This window comes from Palaemon carinicauda, chromosome 30, assembly GCF_036898095.1.
Source record: "Palaemon carinicauda isolate YSFRI2023 chromosome 30, ASM3689809v2, whole genome shotgun sequence".
NCBI classification, from domain to species: Eukaryota; Metazoa; Arthropoda; class Malacostraca; order Decapoda; family Palaemonidae; genus Palaemon; species Palaemon carinicauda.
In genome coordinates this window covers 23,944,371-23,970,943 of record NC_090754.1, presented here as the reverse complement: position 1 = coordinate 23,970,943, position 26,573 = coordinate 23,944,371, and the positions used below count along the sequence as shown (strand labels likewise).

Below are 26,573 nucleotides of genomic sequence, written 5' to 3'. Positions count from 1 at the left end.
AAATTGTTTTATTTGCAATTTTTTGTACCCTAGTTGAAAAATCAGGATGCTATAAGGCCAGGGGCCCAACAGGGATAATAGCCCAGTGAGGAAATGAAACAAGGAAAAGTTAAATATTTTAAGAACAGTAACAATGTTGAAATAAATATTTCCTATATAAACTATATATATGAATGTATGGATGTATATATGGATGGATGGATACATGTGTATATATATATATATATATATATATGTGTGTGTGTGTGTGTGTGTGTGTGTACACACATCCATCCATCCTTCCATATATACATACATCCATACACACACACATATATATATATATATATATATATATATATATATATATATATATATATATATATATATATATATTTATATAATAAATATGTATTATACATACACACATTTCACTAAACTCTAATCCAAAAGACCCTGTATTGGAGATCATAGTTCCTAAATACTTAACTGATTCTACCTCATTAATCATCTTCCATTGCATGCTCTCTTCTCATCCTCACTGTCTTTCTTCTATTTATCTTCAGCTCAACCTCATGTGATATTTCATGCATTCTGGTAAGCTGGCACTGCAAATCCTGTGGTGTTCTTCTAACAAGAAAGCATCATCAGCATACTCTAGATATGCTAAATTCCTATCACCAATCCAGTCCAATCCTTCTCTACCATCTCAGAATGTTCTATGGATTACAAAATCCATGAGATAACATAGGTGACAACACATTCCCTTGGAGTACTCTGCTATGCACTGGAAATTCATTTGATAAGACTCCATTAACATTAACTTTGCGCTTTCTATGCTCACGAACAGACTTAATAAAATTCACATATTTAAGAGGATTTCCATGATAATGCAGGACTCTCCACAAAATTGTCCACTGCACACTATCAAAGGATTTTTCATAGTTAACAAATTGCATCAAAAGGGGATTTTTATATTCCACACATTGCTTTGCAACATGTCTCAAAATGAAAATTTGGTCAGTGCAACTTTTACCGCTTCTAAAATCCTTCTTGTTCGTCTCTCAGCTTTTCATCAATCTTTCTCTCCAGTCTCTTTATAATTAGCATAATATATATCTTCATAACTGATGTAAGTGTTATGCCTCTGTAATTATTGCAATCAGTCAGGTCTCCTTTTTTTGCCATTTCCACCAACACACTAACTCCCATTCATCAAGTTTTGTCTCCTCATGCCACATTCAACAAAATAATCTTACAAGTATTCAGGGAGTCACTTCATTTTTGGCCAGTATTATCTAGGCAGTTATTCCATCTTATCGAGGGGCTTTCCATCTCTTTAGTTTTTTTAGGATAGCCTCGACTTCAAAGACACTGAATTCATTCATGGGCAAATCAAGGTCTTCATCATCTTCAGGTATATCAATCAAATTATTCCTTTCATATCTCCTTTTCATAACCTCACTAGTGTTCCATCCAATGTTGTCTTTCTTCATCTTCTGTTGTTATAACAGACCCATCTCTCTTTTTGGTTGGTATAAGCTTCTTCTTCTTTGCCCCAGTCAAGATTTCATAAATAATTTTATGTGCGATTCTTACACTATAGCCACTTCCTGAATTCATAGCTTTGTCATCTTCATATGCTTTATTGTCTACATATCCTCCAGTCATTCCTGGCTTTTGTTTGACGTCACTATCAATACTGGAATACTTAGCTTGCTCTACCTTATAATTTTCATTTCTTCCTCGAAAACTTTCAACAATAAATTTCTGTCTTTGTCTCCTTTTTTAAATAGAATTGCAATTATCATTGGATATCCATGGCTTTCTCCTTGTAACTGCGTGTCCTAAGACTTCACTACCAACTGACTGTTGTATGTTCTTAATATCACGCCATTCTTCATTAATTGTCTGATCTTCGTCTCTTTGTCTCAAAGTCTGCAAATCGTTTCCTACATTCAATTGCAAATGTTTCTCTGTGCTCTTCTTCTAAAAGCTTAATTGTATGAAACCTACGTATTCTGTCTACCTTTCTGTAGAGTGCTCTCAGTTTTAATATCAGTATGGCAATGAGAGCTGGTGATTACTACCAATATCTGCACTTCTTTAGCTTCATACATTTCTTATAGTCCTCCTCCTCTTTTTATAAATTGCTATGTGATCAATTTTATTTTGCAATTGCTACATTTTGAATTCCATGTATAGTTTTGCATGTTCTTGTGGTGAAAAAAGAATATCTCCAATGAAAAGCTTGTTTGCAGAACAGAAACTTATGAAATGTGCTCCTTTTCATTTGCAACCTTGCCAAGACCCTTGACACCCATCACATTCTCTATTCCCAATTAAAGCTCCCAATCACAGCTTTCATATCTCTGGGATCTCATCTATTACACTTTGCAGTTCCTCATAGTATTCATCTTTCTTCAGGGGAATAATTTGTTGATGCATAGTAGACATATTGCACTGCTTTGATTTTGAACTTTGCTAGTAACAATCAACCATTTACAGCTCCACTCAGTTAATGCCTCTCCTGGTCTTGGTGTCATTATCATTCTTACCCCTTCTCTTCCTGAGTAGATATATATATATATATATATATATATATATGCCTTGATCTAAAGTTTCCTTACCAATCCCCATACAATGTGTTTCACTTAGGGCCAAGATATCCAAACTATATTTCATAAATTCACTAACTTCCCAATCTGATTCATGGTTCTAACATTGCAATTACTAATTTTCTGTATTTCTTTGTTATTTATAAACTGGGAGATTCTTAGAAAACCCCTACGCCTGGGACTGGGGCCCATTCTGTCATCTCTTTCCATGACTGACTAAATCCGTAGAGGATTCATTGGCTAGATACATCAAAGGATAGCCAGTTCCTTGTGATGCGCAGTGCCTATCTAACTAAGGCGAATGACTCTGCCTTTCCATACTGATTCTAGTATGATCAAAAGCGAGGTATCAGCAGTAAAAGCCGAAGAGACGGTTTGTCCATCACCTTAAACCCAATATGTGTGCCTGCTTCCAGTGACTTCTTGGAGATTTAAGGGGGGACCATTTTCTCCACACACAGCTCTCATTAATTTACCAAGTTGCTCATCTGCTTATACGAATATAACCATTGGCAAACATAAATTGTCAGAATATATTGCCTAGCATGGTACATATATGTGTGTATATATATATGTATATTTATATATATATGTAAATATATATATATATATATATATATATATATATATATATATTTCTTAGTTATTTTTAACTTGAAGAGGTTATATCTGTGGCCGTTTATGGTATCCTTTTAAGTTAATGAATATCAAAGTTAAACTTTATGTAAATTGTCTGATTGTTTTGCAAAATCCTATCTACTAATGTAAAAATTAGGAAAGTTAACAGAAAGAAATTATCAAGAAACAAAATAACAATATACATTATGTTATTTGTTAAAGATATTTATTCAATAATTCACCATTTGTGACATCAGAAATGTCTGGGTAGTGTTTGATTGTGCAAGGAGAATTGTTTTCTGTGTAAGGATGATCTTCAATATCTCTCAATTTTCTTTTTCTCTTTCCAAAGAGGTGGTATGATTACACCTTCCAATCTATTCACGTGTTAAGAAATTTTTCACTAAGTCCCAGCTCTCACTTTGTGATTTCTTTCTTATACTAAAAAGTATAAGCACATAGTACAGTACTTGTTTTGTTAGAAATATGTATGTCATAAAAAATAATGATACTGGACATAGATCAGATGTATGGAACTGAAACATTAAATATTCGCAGATATAGAAGAATTAGCTGAATTGAATGTGCTTAACTCAATATGCATCCTATAGATGAATTTCTCAAAGTCAGCTAGCCTAAAATTGATTAATTATACCAATGATATAGTTGATTTTTAATATTGTAGTCCATGAAGGTCTTAGAAGATCTAACATGAAAAAAAAAGAATCAAAGTTTTATCTTCAGAGTGTACGTTTGTGTATTAATGATATGGATGGGTACAGAATAAATTTGATTAAATCAATTAATCTTCCCTACTGTCTTTCCAGAGCCTATATCCAGTTCCCTAGAACTAGGAGTGCAGTTAATAAAGAGGAGCACTTTCAAGACATTCCTGGTGAGTGCCCAACAGCAATGCACCTGGCTTTGAAAATGCGGCAAATACCAAGAATACAAAAAAGCATTGTAATAAGACTTTTTAGGTAAGAAAATTGGAAACAAGTATTTTTTGTATATAACATAATTTAGCCTAGAAACACTGTACAAAATGTAATAAAGAAACCAATATCAAGTATGTGTCGCAGTTTTCATATATGAACTTACACACACACACACACATTATATATATATATATATATATATATATATATATATATATATATATATATATATATATATATATATTTGTGTGTGTGTATGTATATATACAGTATATGTATATACACATAATTGTTATTAATATTATAATTATTATTATTATTATTATTATTGTTGTTATTACTTGCTAAGCTACAACCCTAGTTGGAAAAGCGGGATGCTATAAGCTTTGGGGCCCCAACAGGGAAAATAGCCCAGTGAGGAAAGGAAACAAGGAAAAATAAAATATTTTAAGTACAGTAACAACATTGAAATAAATATTTCTTACATAAACTATAGAAATTTAACAAAACGAGAAGAAGAGAAATAAGATAGTGTGCCCAAGTGTACCCCCAGGCAAGAGAACTCTAATCCAAGACAGTGGAAGTCTAAGGTACAGTCAGCGTCAAAATTGATGCAACAAATTTCAGAGGATTTCATTTGAAATTTATTAACTGGCAACTACAATGCGTATCTCAAAAACTTTTTTTTGCTACATTGAAAGCTCTATCAAGCAAAATAAGCTAACTTAGATACACACATCATATATATATATATATATATATATATATATATATATACAAGAATCATAAGAAAAAAGTAATGTAATGGTAATTATTTTGAGGAATAGTAATTATTTCAAACTAGAGAAAATATAATTTTAAAAAATTTCGTTTGACACAGGATTACCAACATTACTGATATATTTCAAGCAGTGTGGAAACAAATATTTAATATCATACTGAATTTCAATTATGTTAGCGAAGATTCATGAAACCATAAAAGTATCGTTAAAATATAAAGGGAAAATCTTCGTAACACTAAACACAATCAACTGTGAATGGACTTAAATTCAACAGAGAAGTTGGGTTAGTTGGTAATTCTGATATTCGCATTTATGAATCGACCGTTCGGACTCTACTTCAGCTCTGGCGTCAGTCTTGACCAACAACAATGTATCATTATTTTCCCAATTACCAAATTAGTGGCCATGGCCTACTAGTAGGGGGTTTTTCCTAATATCCTCATCGCCAGTCAGTAATACTAAGGCAAGGGCCAGGACCCCAGTCCCCCATCATTAACCGTAGTCGCAGTCTTCAGACGAACACAATGATCTCTGAGAAAAGAATGTTTTGCCACCAAGTCCCCCGTGGAGTTGTCAACTAGTATATTTTATTATAGTTATTGTCAACCTTTTTATGATAATAAATATCAGTAATTAACTGAAGAACAACAGAAGACCTTTCCCATGTGAATAGTCAATGTTAGTTCCAATAATAGTTATATAAAAAAAATTCTCAGAAACATCTGCAGCAACAAGTTATAAAATTTCACCGTTGATAGCAGTAGGCAGGCTCCAAGTGCGTAAGCAAGGGATAATATGATTTGTAAATTAGATTCCTACTTTCATAGCATTATACCAAAAGTTATCATGATTTCATTTGATAAGAAACAAGAAACTCAGCATCTAATGAAAAAAAAAACACACACAAATAGGTTTTAAAAGAAAACAAATCCAAGTTATATGCATGTTTAACTAAATTGTTGGACCTATTTCAATAATCAAGGAAATATATTTTCCAGCTTGTTACATAGTAAATTGAATTATTTAAGTATCCAGATGGTTGTAGCCTAAACATGGGTTTCCATTAATTAGGTTTCATTATCATGAGCTTTATGAATAAATTTTTGGTTTACCACAATCTATAAACTTGTTTAGTAGGAATATGTTAAAAACATAATGTTGAATCTTACTCTCGCATATCAGTATGTAGGTTACTTAAAGATATATACATTTCATAACTTATTTAGGTTGGCCAGAGCAGTACTACATTGGATCCTTCTCTCTGGTTACAGTTCTTTCCCTTTGCCTCCATATATACTGAAAAGTCTAGCCTATTCTTTACAGATTCTCCTCTGTCCTCATACATCTGATAACACTGAAATTACTGAACAATTTTTCTTCACTCAAGGGGTTAACAACTGCGCTGTAATTGCTCAATGGCTACTTTCCTCTTGGTAAGGGTAGAAGAGACTCTTTAGCTATGGTAAGCAACTCTTCTAGAAGGACACTCCAAAATCAAACCATTGTCCTGTAGTCTTGGGTAGTGCCATAGCTTCTGTACCATGGTCTTCCATTGTCTTGGGTTAGAGTTCTCTTGCTTGAGGGTACACTCAGGCACACTATTCTATCTAATTTCTCTTCCTCTTGTTTTGCTCAAGTATTTATAGTTTATATAGGAGATATTTATTTTAATGTTACTGTTCTTAAAATATTTAATTTTTCCTTGTTTCCTCTCCTCACTGGGCTATATCCAGTGTTTGAGCCCTTGGGCTTATAGCATCTTGCTTTTCCAAGTAGGGTTGTAGCTTAGCAATTAATAATAGTAATATATATAAATATATACTGTATATATATGTATGTATGTATGTATATATATTATATATATATATATATATATATATATATATATATATATACACACACACACACACACACATACATACATACATACATACATACATACATACCTACCTATACCAAGGCACTTCCCAATTTTGGGGGCTAGCCGACATCAAACAAATGAAACCAAATACAGGGACCTCTCCTCTCTACGTTCCTCCCAGCCTGACAAGGGACTCAACCGAGTTCGGCTGGTACTGCTAGGGTGCCACTGCCCACCCTCCCCCGTTATCCACCACAGATGAAGCTACATAACGCTGAATCCCCTACTGCTGCTACCTCCGCGGTCATCCAAGGCACTGGAGGAAGCAGCAGGGCCTACCGGAACTGTGTCACAATCGCTCGCCATTCATTCCTATTTCTAGCACGCTGTCTTGGCTCTCTCACATCTATCCTCCTATCACCCAGAGTTTCCTTCACTCCATCCATCCACCCAAACCTTGGCCTTCCTCTTGTACTTCTCCCATCAACTCTGGCATTCATCACCTTCTTTAGCAGACAGCCATTTTCCATTCTCTCAACATGGCCAAACCACCTCAACACACTCATATCCACTCTAGCTGCTAACTCATTTCTTACACCCGTTCTCACCCTCACTACTTCGTTCCTAACCCTATCTACTTGAGATACACCAGCCATACTCCTGAGACACTTCATCTCAAACATTCAGTTTCTGTCTCTCCGTCACTTCCATTCCCCACAACTCCGATCCATACATCACAGTTGGTACAATCACTTTCTCATACAGAACTCTCTTTACATTCATGCCCAACCCTCTATTTTTTACTACTCCCTTAACTGCCTCCAACACTTTGCATCCTTCATTCACTCACTGACGTACATCTGCTTCCTCTCCACTATTTGCTGCAACAACAGACCCCAAGTACTTAAACTGATCCACCTCGTCAAGTAACTCTCCATTCAACATGACATTCAACCTTGCACCACCTTCCCTTCTCGTACATCTCATAACCTTTCTCTTACCCACATAACTCTCAACTTCCTTCTCTCGCACACCCTTCCAAATTCTGTCACTAGTCGGTCAGTTTCTCCTCCGCATGTGCAATCAGTACAGTATCATATATATATATATATATATATATATATATATATATATATATATATATATATATATATATATAATTTTTCTCTCAAAAGAACCACAGGAAAAGTGAAAATAGGAAATATGAGATTAAGTCCTGACTAGTTTCGACTTTTAATTTTCCCTGTGGTTCTTTTGCCTCTGAGAATGACGTTTTCCTGTTCTTTTTATGGATTTAGATTTTTTGTCACACCAACTGGAGTGTTATTAATATTTCATTTAATCAGATGCTAAACATCTTTGTGCTTTATAAAAAGAAATCACAATAGTTTTCGATATAGCTCCATAAAAGTAATTTACAATCACATTATGCCAATGGTCATGCACTCGGCATTTCCTACTGTCATGAATGGTGAACGCTCAATATCACACGTTGAGAGCCGCATATGTTTCTACGGGGATTTTTTTTTTTTTTCTGACCTTTCACTAAGGAAATTGTTCTACAGTTAATTACTGATACTTATCATCAGATAAAAAGGATGACAATAACGAACTACGTACGATGCATTTTGCAATTTTTTGCATCAGTTTTGACGCCGACTTTACAGAGGCTATAGCACTACCCAAGCCTTGAAAACAAGGGTTGGATGTGGGGTTTCCTCTTAGAAGAGCTGCTTACTGTAGGTAAAAAGTCTGTAACAGTGTAGTAGTTAACTTTTTGATGAAAAAGAATTTGTTCAGTTATCTCATTGTATACATACATACATACATACTGTGTATATATATATATATATATATATATATATATATATATATATATATATATATATATATATATACACAGTATATATATATAAAACTGATTTTGAGCAAAGCGAAAAATCTATTTTTGGGTGATATGGCCATGTTGTCCTGATGGAAGGTTCCTTCAGGCAGCTTTCTAAGTGATATTTAGCTACAGTGATACTCCCAGAGAATTAACTATAGGTCTCCAGAATTCTGACTCCTGGGACGAGTATCCTTAATAACTTTAAGGATATCACAAAATATCAGGGGACGTATTTTTTGATACGACACATGGCAATTTTCACCCCGAATAGATTTTACTTTTTGAGAGGGAAGAGTGGAGAAATGAAGGGGAGCCATTATCAAGGTACCCTGTGGATCCCCTCCCTGTACTACTACGGCGCCTTATTCCTTGTTGCATTTAAGCAGGAATAGCCGCAGATAGAGTAGTTTCGGGTGGGGTCTTTAATTACATAGTTGTTTTACTCCTTTTGAAAGAAGGGAGGGTCCATCAGGACGACATGGCCATATCACCGTAAAATAGATTTATTCTTTGCTCAAAATCCTCCGTTTTTTAGGGCTCAGCCATGTCGTCCTGATAGAAGTTTACCGGAGAATTACTTGAAAGTACAGATGCACCCCTACTTACGAACATTCGAGTTACGAACAACGGTACATACGAACACAAATTGAAGGAAGTCCAAACATGTTCGTAAACATCCGTAGATTTCATTTCAAGTTAAATTCTCTCTCTCTCTCTCTCTCTCTCTCTCTCTCTCTCTCTCTCTCTCTCTCTCTCTCTCTCTCTCTCTCTCTCTCTCTCTCTCTCTCTCTCCGTATTTTGATTTTTAATGCAGTTAAATCTTCATATTTCTTTGAAAATGATTAAAAAAAATTTTATATCCTTATTCGATGTTTCAATTAAGGGAATAGTAACGGATCGGAAGAACACTCGATTTGCCTCTCGCCTTCCGTCAGAAGAAATATAACGTCATCAGACTTTTGGCATTTTTTTTTTATTTCTTAACATATTAGAAATATCTTCAAGATGAATATTACATCAGCGCCAATATGTTACAGAAAATCAGTTTCCCTACAGTTCTTATTATTAGGTATGCGAAATCGTTGTAGCTCTTTCTGTGTGTGTGTGTGCTCGCTCTGTCAATCGCATATGGGTAGTTAATTCTAAAGCTTCATACAGTATTCAATTTTTCGTTCAATATTAAGCCTTCATATTTCATTAGACATTATTGTGTTTAATTATGGTTTATTAAAGTACGTTCATATTTTTTTTTAATTTCTTGAGCATTTCAATAATCAACAATTACTTTTGATTTACTTTTGGTTGGGAGATCAGCTGATCTCAAGGTGACGCTGCAGTATTACGATTATGCGCACATATACTGTAGTACGAATAACACTGATTTATATAATTTTCTTGATATTCGAAATCTCTTCATAGTGAATATTACAACAGCGCTAATATATTATAGGGTATCACATTTTCCATACAGTTCGTTGATAGACCTTATTATTAGTTATAAACGGAATACGCAACCCCCCCCTCTCTCTCTCTCTCTCTCTCTCTCTCTCTCTCTCTCTCTCTCTCTCTCTCTCTCTCTCTCTCTCTCTCTCTCTCTCTCTGTCTCCGTATTTTGATTTTTAATGCAGTTAAGTCTTCATATTTCTTTAAAAATATTAAAAAATTCTTTATATCCTTATTCGATGTTTCGATTATGGGAATAGTAACGGATCGGAAGAAAATCACTTGCTTTGCCTCTCGCCTTCCGCCAGAAGAAATATAACATCAGACTTTTTTTTTCTTAACTTACGGTAAGTTGTACTAATCTCATAACTAATGATACAGACCACTAAAACACTTGATATCGTTACTCGGTGTTTCGATTATGAGAATTCTGTAATAAGATTACTCGGCAACATAATGAAAGGAAATCATTCGGTTTGTCAGCGCTCTTCCGCCAAATACATGACGTCACAAGATACGTGACGTATACTCTACAAAGAATGATTCCGTCGGTCAAAATTAAAATAAAACAATTCAGTAAACTAACCTTCTGCATTTTATTTAACAATACCAAAACAACCATGAAGCAGTTAAATGCACAGTACTGTTACATACAGTAAATACAGTACGGTACAAGTCAGCTGATTTGATAAGCGTGAAAAGGTAAACGTTACAGTACAGTACATAATGCAAATGGCCGCTTGTTTACGTAAGTTTCTAGCAAAAAAATTGGGTAATGGAACAATAAAATATCTTTCAGTACATTTATTTAAAAAGGAATTAATGTACAGTACTGTACTAAATGTACAGTACACTATATTTACTACGATTTTACTTAAAGTCAGCTGATTCAGAAATGCAGTGCATATGTATGGCCAATTGTTTGTGCAAGTTTCCATTATGTAGTGTGCAGTACAGGATAATAAAACAACATACTGTACTGAACTTTACAGTATTATACAGACTACTGTAATATGATAAAGTAAAATATTTGTAATAACCTATTTTATATGAAATGGGGCTATTTTTTTACTTCTACTGCTGAAAATCGTAGACATCTGAGTTAGGTTACGCTTACTCCAGACCAAAATTTAACACTAACGACTTACGAACAATACGACTTACGAACAGACTCTCGGTCCCTATTGTGTTCGTAAGTTGGGGACTGTCTGTACTACATCTGTGGGTTTGTATAAGTGCCTTTACTTTGAACGAGTTCCTTATATGGTCTCCTAGACTTTATATATTATATTACCATTATTTGTCATATCCGCTAAGTTTGGAACTAACTAGGGGCTTCCTGCCCCCTGCAGGGAAATTGTCGACTTCGACTATAAGGGTCCAAAGTTTGTATTTCTGTAGGAACAAGAGGGAAACATTTTGAGATTACCAGGTTGTTCTTTTAGAAATTTTACTGACGGACAAGATTTTATTTTAGGAAAATAAAAGGCTCTGGACAATTTTATTCGTACTTCTAAGGGCGAAGAAGACAGATATATTATTTAGTTTTTTTATTTTCATAAACAAAATATAAAAACAATTTGCAATGTATCACTAGAAAGAATCTATCCTGCATATTTGAAAATCTTGGTATATATTCATTTTATAACATGTAAGGGAAGAATATACATATATTAGTTCATTGGTAAATGCCACTCAATTTTGTGAAATTAAATTGTTTGATTTCACTTAGATGTTGGATATGCTTCAACACTTGTGTACAAATGTTCACATGGCACAGATGTTGGATATGCTTCAACACTTGTGTACAAATGTTCACATGGCACAGATGTTGGATATGCTTCAACACTTGTGTACAAATGTTCACATGGCACTGGTGTTATTGGTTAGATTCTGCATCTGTATAGAACAGTCCGTAAATCACCGTAATGATTTCACTAAAAGGTATTACACTCGAAGGTTCTAACACCTGTTCACCCAATGCACTGTCAAGTCCCAAAACAGTCCACTGTTCATCGCAGCATTAGACGACAGGTTTTATAACACTACCTGCCGCCACCACAAAGTGTTTTATCTCATGCACTTGCTTCGCATAATGTTTATAGAAGACTCTGTAGTCTATCAAAGTCCATGTGTTGAAAGAAGTTCATCAAGGAAGCAACTTTTCTGGGATCGTGACCTGCGGGTGTGCTGTCAGGATCCGCTCTGCGAATAAAGTAGGTGAGTTTTTCCCTCAGTTGTTTTAGGGATAGGTTCGATCCTCAGGTTTTGCCTCGGAAGACCTGTCCCTCCTTGAAGTCTGAAGTTCTTCGAAGATAGACCTTAAGTCACTCTACAGGACATAGAGAGACATCTTCCTTCAGAGGGCAGATTATCCAAGGACCCCACCTTTTGGTGGGCAGCTCGTTTTTGGCGAGAAAGGTAGGATCGGGAAAAAGGTTCAGTTCTCCATCTTCTGTGAACTGAATATAGCCTTCGTTCCTGGATAAGGCCACTTTCACTAACTCTAGCCTCTGAGGCTATAGCGAACAAGAATATCACTTTTTGTGTTAGATCCTTTAGGGTACAATCCTCATTGTTCAAATTCGTAGCATAGTGCAAGACTTTGTCCAAAGACCCTGATATGGGCTTTGGAGGGGTTGCTGGTTTGAGTCTAGTGCATGATTTTGGAATCTTATTGAAGATTTCACTTGAAAGGTCCACCTAAAAGGCATAAAGAAGAGGTCTAGTCAAAGCTTACTTACACGCATTCATTGTGGTGGAAGCTAGGCCTTGTTCATAAAGGGAGATGAAGAAGGAGTGGCAGAAATCTATTGAAATTTCCGTCGGTTTCATTGTTTTCACGAAGGAAACCCATTTCTTCCAAGATTATTTGTATTGTCTTCTAGTTGACTTTGACTTGTATTCTTCTATAAAGTCGATGTTGTCTTTTGAGATACCGAACCTTTTCTTGGCCGCTAAGGCGAGAAAATCATGATATGTAGGTTTTTGGTTCTCAAGAATGAAGCGTAGACAGTCAACTTCTGAACCAGTTGGGATAGAACTGGGTTCTGTAGAGGGAACAGCTTCTGTTTCAGTTCTAGAACTAGAGGGAACCAATTGCTTCTGGGCCATTTGGGGGCCACTACTGCTGCTGTTCCTCTGAAGGATCTTAGCTTGTTGAGGACCTTCAGCAGGAGGTTGGTTGGTGGGAACAGATAGATGTGATTCCATCTGTTCCAATCGAGAGACATGGCTCTATTGCTTCTGCCCGAGGATCCTCGTAAGGGGCTACATATCGAGTTAGTTTCTTGTTGTCGCTCGTTGCGAAGAGGTCGTTCTATAGTTCTGGGACTTTTTCCAAGATGAAGGAGAATGAGTCTGCGTCTAGGGACCATTCTGTCTCTATCGGCTTTCGCCTGGATAGAGCATCCGCCATCACATTGCGGAACCCTTGCAGGTGAATTGCTGATAAGTGCCATCTCTTCTTCCTTGCCAGGCGGAAGATGGCTAACATCACGTGATTGATGTGGGGTGATCTCGATCCTTGTCGGTTCAGACATTTCACGATTACCTCCCTGTCCAAGACCAGTCTGATGTGGGCTGATCTGCGAGGGGATAGTTTCTTCAACGTTAGGAAGACTGCCATAGCTTCCAGGATCTTGATGTGAAAGGTTTTGAACTGGTGCGACCAATTCCCCTGCACTTTCCTTTGATGGGAATGGCCTCCCCATCCTTCCGGTGAGGCAGCTGTGTGAATTACCACTGAAGTTTGAGGTGGTTGTAAGGGAATTGTTCTTGTCAGGCTCTTGACTGTTGACCACGGCCTTAGGAGCGTTCGCAGTAGGGTCGGTGTCAGTCTTTGTTGATCTCTTCGAGTGTTTGATGTGTATCTTCTCCAGACTCCTGACGCATCTTTTAGTTGTGCTTTTAGCACTGGGTCTGTCACTGCTGCAAACTGGAGAGAGCCCAGTACTCTTTCCTGTTGGCAACCTGAAATCTTGAGTTTCAGTAGTCTCTTGACAGATCCTGCTCTCTCTCTCCTCTTCTTCAATGGAATGGAGAGACGATGTGACTGCAAGTTCCTATGGATTCCTAACCATTAAAACTCCAGAGCTGGAGAAAGATGAGACTTCTTGTGGTTGATATTGAACCCTATGTGTTCTAGGAACTGAATCACCTTTGTGGCTGCCTGCAGACAGGCTGTCTTTGATGCTGCCCACACCACCCAGTCATCCAGATATGCTGCTACCTGAATGCCTTCTAAGCGCAGCTGTTGGATGATTGTATCCACAAGTTTCGTGAATATCCTTGGGGCTATGTTTAGCCCAAAGGGCATGGCTGTGAAGGCATATTTTGTCTTCTGTAGCCAGAATGCTAGGTAGGAGGGGAGGGGCTGGCTGACAGGTAGGTGCCAATAAGCAACCGCCATGTCAATCGAGACTGTGTACGCCCCTTTCGGTAACAGGGTCCTTATGTGTTGCAGGGTAAGCATCCGGAATTTGTTGTTCTTGATGAAATTGTTGAGTGGAGACAAGTCTAGAATGACTGAGTTTGTCTGAGTTGTTCTTGGGAACACAAAACAGCCTTACCTGGAATCAGGTGGACTTAGTTTTCCTTATTACCTTTTTGTTCAAGAGTTCTGAGGTATATTCTTCCAATAAGAGGGTGGAGTGTTGGAAGAATATAGGAAAAGGGGGTGGAATTTTTTTTCCATTTCCAACCAATCCATTCTTGATTAGGCTGTGGGCCCAAGGATTGAAGGTCCAACGATCCCGAAAGTGGAAGAGTCTTCCTCCTACCTGGAGCATCTCATTGCTGAGATGTTCCTGAGGATTTACCTCCTCGACCACGTCCTCTTCTACCCCTTGAGGGGTTCCTTGAGGAGCCTTTTCTTGAGCCTTTACCTCTGGGGTGAAAGGTAGTTGTGTGCATCTCAAAGCCTGGATTGAACACCGGCAATTGAGCTACCAGCTGCTGGGGCACCATCTGGAAGCTGGTTTGCGGCTGAGCTACCATTTGGGGCACTGTGGTCATGGTCATGGTTGGATGCTGTGCAGGCCTGCGTGGCTTCTTTGTCTTCCTGTTTTTCGGTTGGGGACCAGCATCTGAGGATGATTTCCTCTTGGAAGACATGCCCCACTTCTGGAGAAGGTTACTATTCTCCATGGCAGCTTTTGCGATAACCTCCTGAACCAATTCTTTTGGGAAGAGGTCCTTGCCCCAGATACATGAAGTGATCAGCTTCCTAGGGGCTCGTGTTTGACCGTTGCTGCGGCAAACGCATGATCTCTACAGGCCCTCCTGGACCTGACGAATGCGTACATGGCCTTGACAGGGGTACCCATGTGAGTCTTGGCTAGGACCATGTACATATCTTGGGTATTGGAAAGACCTGCACACATTTCCATACAGTTCTGAAGAGACAAAGAAGTGGCTAGTCTCTCTTTTGTCTCCTGTTCCCTTCTCAAAAGATGCTCTGGTAGTTTTGGAAGGTTCTCATTGAACTGTTGACCTGCTATCTCCAGATCCAGTTTAGAGACTGAGAAGGTTAGATGAACCTCGTTCCATTCCTTCTTGCTGGTAGGCATGGCTTGTGGTAATGGTCTGCATTCCTCTAGCACTGGGCATGGTTTGTCCGCATCAACTGCTTTCAACACACAGTCAAGAGCTTTGACCGAAAAGGGGAAAGCTCTGGAGGAAGGAGCAATGAAGGTAGGATGCTTCATGCTCAAAGCTGAAACCTTGGAGTAGGTGTACCAGGCTTTCTTTAGGGACTTGGACAAGAGAGCCTGTGCCTTGTCATGCTCAAAGATCATGACCTCTTTTGGTTCCGTCTCTTCACAAGATGCTAGTTCATCCCGCAGTCTTACATAACCATCTCGGTATGCCGATAGGTTAGGCCAGAATTGGAGATCTTCAAGGGGTTTGGCCCCAACTTCTCGGAGATATACAGCTTCCCATCCATCATGGGCATATGCTCTGTATACCTCCAGGGGTTGTTTTCAGAGCATTGAGGTAAGTCAGAGACCTTAATAGGCTTTTGAGAGCCTTTGAAAGCGCATGGGCGTTTCACTTCTCTTACTTCCTTCTTCGTCTCTTTGAGATCTTGCCTAATCTCCTGTTGTTCCTTGCAAAACGCTTCTATCATCTGCTGAAGTTGGCCTATGACCGCCTAGCTCCTGGCTATCAGCTGCTTAAGATGAGGAGTTGGGACTGAAGAAGTTGACGGCACGGGTTGATATGCCGTCACAGAAAACTGAGGGTCTTCAGTTATCGTAGATACGGATCCTTCTTCCTCCGTGGGTGGTTGAGCCACCTCTTCTTCAGGATCTTCTTGCAGAAGGTCCTTTTCGGTGTTGGTAGATACCTCCGACATCTGTTCCTGGTGGATGTCCATGCCCTTGAGTGCCTTATTAATGTCCACCTCTATCATCAGCTGGATGAAGGGAGGCTTGACCTGTATCTGGGGCACAACCGCGTCGGATTGTGCCTTAGGGAACAAAAGGCATCTCTTAGCTTCATTTGGCAGGTAAGGTCCCGGAGAGTTCTTTTGGAACCCTCTTACCCACCTCCGAAGAGTTTCTCTTGCTGTATCCCTCTTAATGAGAGAATGCCTTGATGAAGTCATTGAGCTTCAGCACGGCATTTCATTCCCGTGCTGAATCTTGGTGACGGGCAAGAGGGCTCTCGAACTTCGGGAAATTGCTCCCCCAGTTCGAATCTAAATTTCTCTCTTTCATCTTTTTCTTCTGCTTAATATTACTTCGACCTTCTCCTAATTTTATCAACTTTCTTTCATCTTGCTGTCCTATCTCTATGGTTATTATTTTTCTTAGTTATATATATATGTACATGTATGCATATATATATATATATATATATATATATATATATATATATATATTTGTTTATTTTATTTGTTCATTTATTTATTTATCTATATTTTTTCTATTTTATTTAAATGGCGTGGATATTTCCACATTCGTTATTACTGCCTGCTTAGATGAATGGGAGAAGGGATCACGGTTGGGAAGTTTTCGCATTCAAAGCTATATATGAGAGTATTGGATGATTTCAGCCATCCCAAAGATGGTTTGGACCTTTTTGGCGGAACTACTCTCAAGGGTTGGGTCATCGGAATCCAGGGGGATCCAATCCTTGAGGTGGGACTCTTGGCTTTTGGCCGGAAGCCCATCATTACAGATATGGGGAGGATGATTCCATTTTACTTTGGTCTCAGTCCTAACAGGCGGGTTTAGCTTACACCTGTGCCTCTATATCTGTTTTGATGCTATCCTTCGGGTAGGGTATGGAGTGGACCATCGGGGAAGTATACTCTCATTGTGCCGATAGTGGAGAATACAAATTTTTTTTCCAACGTATGATACTTTCTTATAATTCTCAAGCAGGTACCCCAACAAAACAACAACAAAAAACCTGAAAATCCCACCCTTAAATATGGACCCTTCAAATACTGACTCCCCATCCCCTGGATTTGCTGACTCTCCCCCGGCACTGTTGATGACTTCTGGTACTGTAATTAAGGAAAACTCTGTTGACGACCTTCGAACTAAAAAGGACCACTCTACTGATGTTAAAAAATTTAGCAATTTGGGTAACACAGGGAAACTACGATTCCTTCATGTTTCCCAAATCCCATTAGAGACAAATTATGATGATATATATAGAGCATTTGAGTGCTATGGATTGATAAAGAAAATAAGGATGAGACTTGGAGATGAAAAATGGGACTCTTGGATATCTTTTGAAAGTCATGATGAAGCGTTTAATGCCATAAGTAATATTAGTAGTATCAAAATTAACGAATTGAACATCATGGGAGCTCTTTGTGATAAGGTCCCAAAGGAATTGGATGTGTACAAACCTGCTGATTGGTTTGAAAAAGATAGAAATGTACCCATGCCTTCACAGAGAAAACCCAAACCACCAATGTGGCTCTTAGCTGAACCTAAAGGGATAATAGGGAATTATTTTAAGATATGTAAGTTTATCCAAAAAAAAGTAGGAACCATAGCACCTGGAGATATATCTCGTTTTGGGAAGAACAGTTATCTCATCCATGCCAAATCTTCGACTCAGTCTGCAATACTGTCTAACTTACAGACAGGCAGTGATGAAATTACATTGGAAATGAAACCTCATCTAAATTTTAGTTATGGAAGGGGAGTGGTCTTTAATAAGGACCTATACGAATTTACAGAGGAGGAGATACTTTCTATGTGTCCATTAAATGTATGGAAAGTGCATAAGGTTCCTGGAACTTCAATGATTATACTTACTTTCCAGGATGCTGATGTACCTTTCCATATTTTTATTGAAAATGAAAGGATTAAAGTTCGGCCTTTCAAACAAAAGCCCCTGCAATGTTTTAATTGTTTTAAATTTGGACACCCATCCAAAGTTTGCAAAAATGGAAAAATGTGTGGTATTTGCTCCAAAACTTATCATGGAGAATGTACACTTGAGGCCAGGTGTTCAAATTGCAATTTGAATCATAAATCAACTGATAGGAGATGCGAACTGTATAAGTTGGAGGAAGCTGCCCTAAACAAATCAAGTTTAGAACACATAAGTGTGGGACATGCAAAAAGACTGTTGAATAAATCAACCAGCTATGCAAAGGCCTTAAAATCAAAGGTAAATTTACCACAGGAGACAGCAACCCCACCTAGCACTGCCAGTAATCCTAAGAAAAGAAATACAACCTCTGATAATAAAGTACTGCATGACAAGGTAATCATATTGCCTTCTGAGGCTTTGCCACAGCGTATTAAAAATGGGTCATTGCCCATTTCTGTACAGCCTTCGTCCCCCATTACCAACAATAGTACTAACCTCTCCCAGGCCATGTCCTTGCCTGATTTGATGGAGATGCCACCTGACACCAAGTTACCAGGTGCACCTGTATTGGGGAAGGTGCAAAAACCTGGTAGCTCAAAACCTACTAATCGGAAAAGAGAGAGACCTCCATCTCTCTCGCCCCTTTCCATAAGAAATATCAAAATTACGACGTCAAATAAATATGATGATTTGTCTGTTGATATTTCTGATCTGGAAGTCAATTTAAATAAATCGGAAATTCAAGTGGAGGTCCACCAACCTCCTCAACAATCAGATCAAAAAGACAAAAAGAAAATCATAAATTCTAAACCCAATCTATCAAGACCCTCTTTAATAAAACCACCTAAAAATAGTGTTAGATCAAAAACTGCTATTGGGAAGACTCCATCCAAGGGGTCTACCAAATTATAAACCATAGTTTTTTCCTCCATTTTGCAATGGAATTGTCAGGGTTTAAGGGCCAAATATGAAGAACTTAAGCTCCTTATTCATGAGCATTCCCCCATAATTTGTCTACAGGAGAGCAAACTTGATCATAATACCCCTTGTCCTCGCGAATACATTAGTTATAGGACACCATATGATCACCAAGTGGGGAGCCATGGCGGAAGTCTCATATACGTTCGTCGAGATGTTCCCCAAGTTTCTCTGTCTATTCATACACCTCTGCAGGCAGTGGTTGTACAGATCGACATAGGGCGAAAATATACAATTTGTTCTCTGTACTTGCCTCCAAATGATAACATTTTGTATGATAACTTAGTGGAGGTGATTCAACAACTCCCTCAACCTTTTATTTTACTTGGACATTTGAATGGTAGACATCCTTTGTGGGGTGATGTTTTAGCAAACACGAGGGGAAATATCATATCATCAATTGTGGAAAATGAAGATGTGGGACTCCTTAATACACGAGAGCCCACACACTTTCATGTCCAGACAGGTACCTTGTCATGTATTGACCTATCAATCGTAAGCTCTAATTGCCTTCTCGACTTCGATTGGAGAACATTAGATGATTGGCATACTAGTGATCACGCACCAATCATTATAAACACCAACAATGGTCCACCTTTACAGGGATCGCCACGATGGAATCTTGACAAGGCGGACTGGGATAAATTTCGTGAGCTAAGCGAAATTGAGGGGGATGCAGGACAAGTTGAAAATATTGATGATGCCATAGACTTACTGAATGGAACTCTCCATACAGCAGGAGTCAATTCAATTCCAAAAACAACAGGGTTATTCAAACGACGACCAGTCCCGTGGTGGTCTTCAGAACTAACTGGCCTGCACAGAGCCACAAGAAGATCTTTAACACGATTGCGTAGACGCAGAACTGATAAGAATTTAATTATGTACAAGAAATGTAGAGCACAGTTCCGTCGTGCCATGAAAGAAGCAAGGCGCCAGTCATGGATGTCTTTTGTTTCCTCCATTAACAGTAGAACACCACCATCTTCTGTGTGGAGGAAAGTAAAAAAGATAGCTGGCAAATTCACCCCCAACCCACCACCAGTGTTGAAGGTGAATGGCCAGTATGTAACTGAAGCAAATGATGTTAGCAATGCCCTGGCTAATCATTTTTCAAAAGTATCCAGCAAGTGTGAAGGAGCCCTTGGTCACCAGTATAGGAGAACTGAAGAAAAGAAAATTTTAAATTTTGCAACAAGAAGGGAAGAGTCGTATAATTATCCTTTCACTGAAAGAGAATTTGATTCCGCATTTGCTCATTGCAATGATACAGCCCCTGGACCCGATGAAATTCCATATGCAATGATTAAACATGTACATTTTAATACAAAGCTATTTATTTTAAGTATTATTAATAGAATATGGCATGATCATAGTTACCCAAGTGTTTGGGAACTAGCCATTATTTTAGCCTTTTTAAAACCCGGTAAAGACAAGTTTTTAGCAGTAAACTATCGTCCTATTGCATTGACATCTTGTTTATGTAAAATCATGGAGAAGATGGTTAATGCAAGGCTGATGTGGTACCTTGAAAAGAAAGGTATTTTATCACCGATTCAATATGGATTCCGAAAAATGCACTCAACGACTGATGTGTTGATACGACTAGAGTCTTCTATTTGTGAAGCCTTTGCTTCCAAACAGCACCATGTTACAGTATTTTTTGACCTTGAAAAGGCATATGATACCACATGGAGATATGGTATACTTAAAACCATTCATGAATTGGGATTGAGAGGAGAGCTGCCACTATTTATTCAGGCATTTCTTTCACGTAGAGTTTTTCAAGTGAGAGTTGGGGAAACTCTATCTGAGAGTAAGTGCCAGGAAGAAGGAGTTCCTCAGGGTAGTGTGCTGAGTGTAACCCTTTTTGCACTAGCAATTAATGGGATATCCTCAGCTATTCCCCAGGATGTTCTCTCAACATTATTTGTGGATGATCTCTCAATATCATTTGCTTGCACCAGAATGGCAATGGTTGAGAGAAAAATCCAACTCTCTTTTGATAAAATTATCCAGTGGGCTGACATGAATGGATTCAAGTTCTCGACAAGTAAAACTACCGTTGTCCATTTTTGTCGTATCCGGGGAGTACATCCAGACCCGGATATATACATTAAAGGTCAACGGATACCATGTGCAAGAGAAGCTAAATTTTTAGGTTTGATATTTGATTGTAGGCTGACATGGGTTTCTCACTTAAAAGCATTAAAAGCTAAATGTGTTGAAGCTCTGAATATCTTAAAAGTATTGTCCCATACATCGTGGGGGGCAGACCGCAATACTATTTTAAAATTATACAAGGCCTTGATTTTTTCCAAAATTAGTTATGGTTGTGAGGTATATTCTTCAGCCACCCCAAGCCAGTTAAAAATATTAGACTCGATACATCATGCAGGTATTAGATTGTCTACTGGTGCTTTTAAAACCTCGCCTATCCCAAGTCTCCTTGTTGATGCTGGAGAGTTACCTCTAGACTTTTACCGAATGTCTTCCATTCTTCGGTATTGGTTTAGATTGCAAAGACTCCCTAACTCTCTAGCATTTCAGACTGCAAGCCTTGTAAGACATGCATCATACTTTGAGTTGCACCCAAAATCTCCTCAACCTTATGGCTTTCGAGTGAAATGATTATTAAATAGTCTGGATATAATTAGAAATAAGGTACTTTCATTCAAGGTATCATCAACGCCTCCATGGAAGTTACCGGAGATATCTTTTTGTAAATATTTTATTGGAGATAAGAAGAATATGTCAGACCTAGAAGCCAGGTCTCTTTTTAATGAACATGTTAAAGAACATAGAGGATCAACTTTTATCTATACTGATGGCTCCAAATCTGATGCTGGCGTTGGATTTGGAGTACATAGTAATGGTTTTAATTGTAGAGGTGCACTTCCTCTGACCGCTTCCATATTTACTGCCGAACTGTATGGCATATTAACCGCTATTGAGAAAATAGCGTTGGAGAAGGAGGGTAATTTTACAATTTTTAGTGATGCAAGGAGTGTTCTTCAAGCTATGGAAGTTTTTAATTCTAATAACCTTCTAGTTTTAAAGATTTTAGAATGGCTTTTCATTATTGGACGGAGAGGTATAACAGTTCAATTTTGTTGGGTTCCAGCACATGTAGGTGTGTCCGGGAATGAGAAGGCAGATTCACTGGCTAAGGAGGCTGCATCCGAGTTGCTGCCAAGAAGGTATCCCATTCCCTGTGATGATTTCTTACCTGACATCAAGAAATTGGTTTGCAATAAATGGCAACAGCTATGGGAAAGTCAAGATGGCAATAAAATGCGAGAGATAACAAATGACATATCTCCTTGGAGGTATAATATGATGCCCCGAAAATGGGAGACGTCTCTTTGTCGTCTCCGTATTGGTCACACTCGGTTGACACACGAGTTTCTGCTGAAGGGCCAACACCAACCGTATTGTGACGACTGTTTAGTACCTCTAACAGTAAGGCATTTTGTTGACCGAATACCCCAATTATAACAACTTAAGGAATAGATATTTGTTTGAGGCTCGAGGTGAGGTAGGCAGGTTCATCCTTGCCAAGATTCTTGGAAATGATGTGTCCTACCATGCAAGTGGCATTTTTAGATTTATTTCAGAAGCAGGTCTTCTGAAAAATATTTAACTTTTATGACATTCAACTTTTATGATTTTAATTGATTACTCTTTTATTTTTTATTTAATTTATTTTTTATTTTTGTATACATAAGTTAAATGTTACCGGCGTCAATGACCTCAGATGTCAGGATGCCTGAAAACTTTAAATCAATCAATCAATCTTGCTGTATCCCTTGACTCCATAGTCTCAGGGATATCTTCACCAAATCCCTCGTTCATCAGAGCTGAGCAGACGGTGCAACCCATCGGGTCCCAATACCTCAGGGTTTCAGTTGTGATGGAGCAGGGTCATGAGACCTGCACATCGTGTGCCCACAAAAGTCCTTACTTTTGTGGTTGCAGAACATGACTGCACACTTCACCTTAGGCTCCTCCTGTAAGGAAAGAAAGAGTGAAATGAGTATAGGGTTATTTATATAATTGATATTAATACACATGCTTAACAATAGTATTACTTACTATTATTTATAATAGCTTAGGATAGTAAGCTAGTAAAGAAGTAAGAAAGACACATATGTGTATCCTCTCCAGGCAATTACTGTGACCTCCTATAATATTAATATTTTTAATTTCCTTATTAGGGAAAATACAGAGTGGAATAACTCTCGTTCACAGAGCCGGAGTCAGTGAATATTTACACTAACTCCTCCACTTGTAGAATATTAATACTGAATGGTAATAATTGGTGTCCCGATGATCTAGGAATCATCAGGATGTTGAAGAAATACTTCACCTCAACATTTTAATCAGTCTCAACAATAGACTGTGAAAGGGTGCACAGTGTATGTTGGAATTTTATACTACTGTATCATTATATACTGTAGTTTTCTAACTGCTGTATTGTTATACTGCAGAAATACTGGCTACTGTATTGTCTTATACTGTAGTTTTACCGGTATACTACCGGGTTAGGCTAGTACCTGGTGGCACTAGCTGATATGGAGAGAGAAAGAATGGGAAGAAGGACTCCCGTATTATTATAGTTTAGTACAATAATTGGGAGTGTATGGGCCACTGCCTTCTACAGCCTTCTTCCCAGAATGAGAATTCAAATGGAAGGGGAGGAATGCATTGATTCTAGCTTCCATCCAGCCACAAATTCTGTTGCTGGCTGTATTGCCGGTTACAAGGTTTGAGGGTGGCAGTCTAAGAGACGACTGAAGAATTCTCAACAGTATAATGGGTTTCCCAACGGCAGCCATCAAGGCCGGCTCAACCTTTCCCGGAGCTTTTCTTCCGTTAGGGAGTTGGTCGAGGCGGCACCCTAACCACCGTTTGTAGGAACCCGGCCGGTAACCCAGTCAGCCCAGCAAGCGGGGATGATTGTAGAATACCGGCCAAAGGACATTTTTGATGGCTAGGTCGTTACTAAAGGACAGAAGGGGAAGGGAAAGGGTCTTATATTTTACAGAGGAGAAAGGTGGCGGCAAGTATGCATCCTACTTTCGGCTGTACTGTAAATCAAGGAAGCATAGCTTCCTATACCGGCGCCGTCATGGGCGGCAGGGGAATAACAGTTCCCTGGTCTGTGACCTTGCTGGATATAAGACATGTCTTCTAGTCCACAAGTGAAAAAGGTGGCAGCAATTATGCTGCCCACTTTCGGTTGTAGACTAGGGAAGCCTAGCTTCCTTCGCCGACAACGCTGTAGCCGGCAGAGGAACCACTATTCCACTGTCGATGACGTTGTCGGCAACAAGACAATACACCCTGTATTACTGTCATACTTAAATGCCGGGATACTTTCTGGCAAAGGAGATCGACAGTAAAACACTATCCCAGTCAAGCCGGAGTTAACTACTCATTGGCGATGAAAGAAGATAGGGTTGTTGCCTGGGATGGCGGCACTCGGGGGAAGAAGGGTTTATCCTCTTTTCTCTTAAAGAGAAGTGTATCGAATTATACCAATAATTTTAGGGGATATATATATATCCCCGACCGAATTAATAGAAACGATACTAGAGGTTAAATGGGGGATTAACGTTACTAAAGTACTTTAAAACGGGTTAGGCTAGCCTAACTCAAGTGAGGCTCTCGGCTACGAATGATACCACTGAGGCCCTATCGTATATGAAAGAAACTTCATTTTCGGAAGAGGAAATATTATACATGTAATGGTATTTTTACTAATATAATTTTGCCTAACTAGCTAGAAAATTCTTTATAGCTAAATACCGGGAACGTCGCACCACTAACTAAATAAAGCATTTATGGCGTGCGAAAGCGGTCTTAAAATGGCCGCCTCCGGGGAGGGCAGTGCTCCACATAACACACCTAAATTATGTTAATTTAACTGTGAGAAGGGAGCTAAAAATTATACACAGGAAAGATTAAATACTCAACTTTCCAGAGTTTGAAGATGCTGGAGATTGCATGATAATATTCCTTGAAAACAGTAACAACACCGAGAGAAACATGGGAGAGTACTGTGCTTAAATGCTACGTTCAAAGGAATAAGGTGCCATGGTAGTACAGGGAGGGGATCCACGGGGTACCTTGATAACGTCTCCACTTCATTTCGCCACTCTTTCCCCTCAGAGTAAAATCTATTCGGGGTTAAGATTGCCCTGTGTCTTATCAAAAAATATGTCCCCTGATATTATGCGATATCCTTAAAGTTATATTAAGGATACTCGTGCCAGGAGTTAGAATTCTAGAGACCTATGGTTAATTCTCTGGGAGTATCACTGTTGCTAAATATCCTTTAGAAAGCTGCCTAAAGGAACCTTCCATCAGGACGACATGGCTGAGCCCCCCCCCAAATATATATATATTTATATATTATATATATATATATTATTTATATATATATATATATATATATATATATATATATATATATATATATATATATATATACATATATATACACATATATTTATACATAAATTCATATACATATACACATATATACACATACACATGTATATATATACATAAATACATATATATATATATATATATATATATATATACATATATATATATATATATATATATATATATATATATATATATATATATATATACATATATATATATATATATATATATATATATATATATATACATACATATACACATATGTTCATATACACATATTCATATATACATATACACATATATACGTATACATATATATACATATATATATATTTATATATATACATATACAGTGGAACCTCTACATCCGAACGTATCTACATCCGAATTTTCCAACATCCGAAGTAAAATTCGAGCAAATTTTTGACTCTACACCCGAATTTTATTTCGACGCACGAAGTAAACATTATGCCATTGAGCGTCGAGTGCTCAGTTCTCTATTCTTGTGTGTATCGTGTGGTTGTCCTCTGTTTGGTCTGTTATTAACAGTGCTTATTTTTTCCCTTTTCTCACATTTCCTTTTTGATTTTACCTATAATCATGGTGCCTAAGAAGCTAAGTTTCAGTACAGGAAGAAGGCAATTCTTTCATTAGAATTGAAGCAAG

At 38.0% G+C, this 26,573-nt stretch overlaps 1 protein-coding gene across 1 annotated transcript in view; it reads left to right on the top strand.

The window, feature by feature from the left end:
* Positions 1–26,573, top strand: part of LOC137623430 (ATP-dependent RNA helicase TDRD9-like) — a 266,190-nt gene that overhangs the window by 121,832 nt on the left and 117,785 nt on the right. The window contains exon 7 of the mRNA XM_068354264.1: positions 4,043–4,195. Coding sequence (XP_068210365.1) covers positions 4,043–4,195 — 153 coding nt within the window. The remainder of the gene's footprint in view (positions 1–4,042; positions 4,196–26,573) is intronic.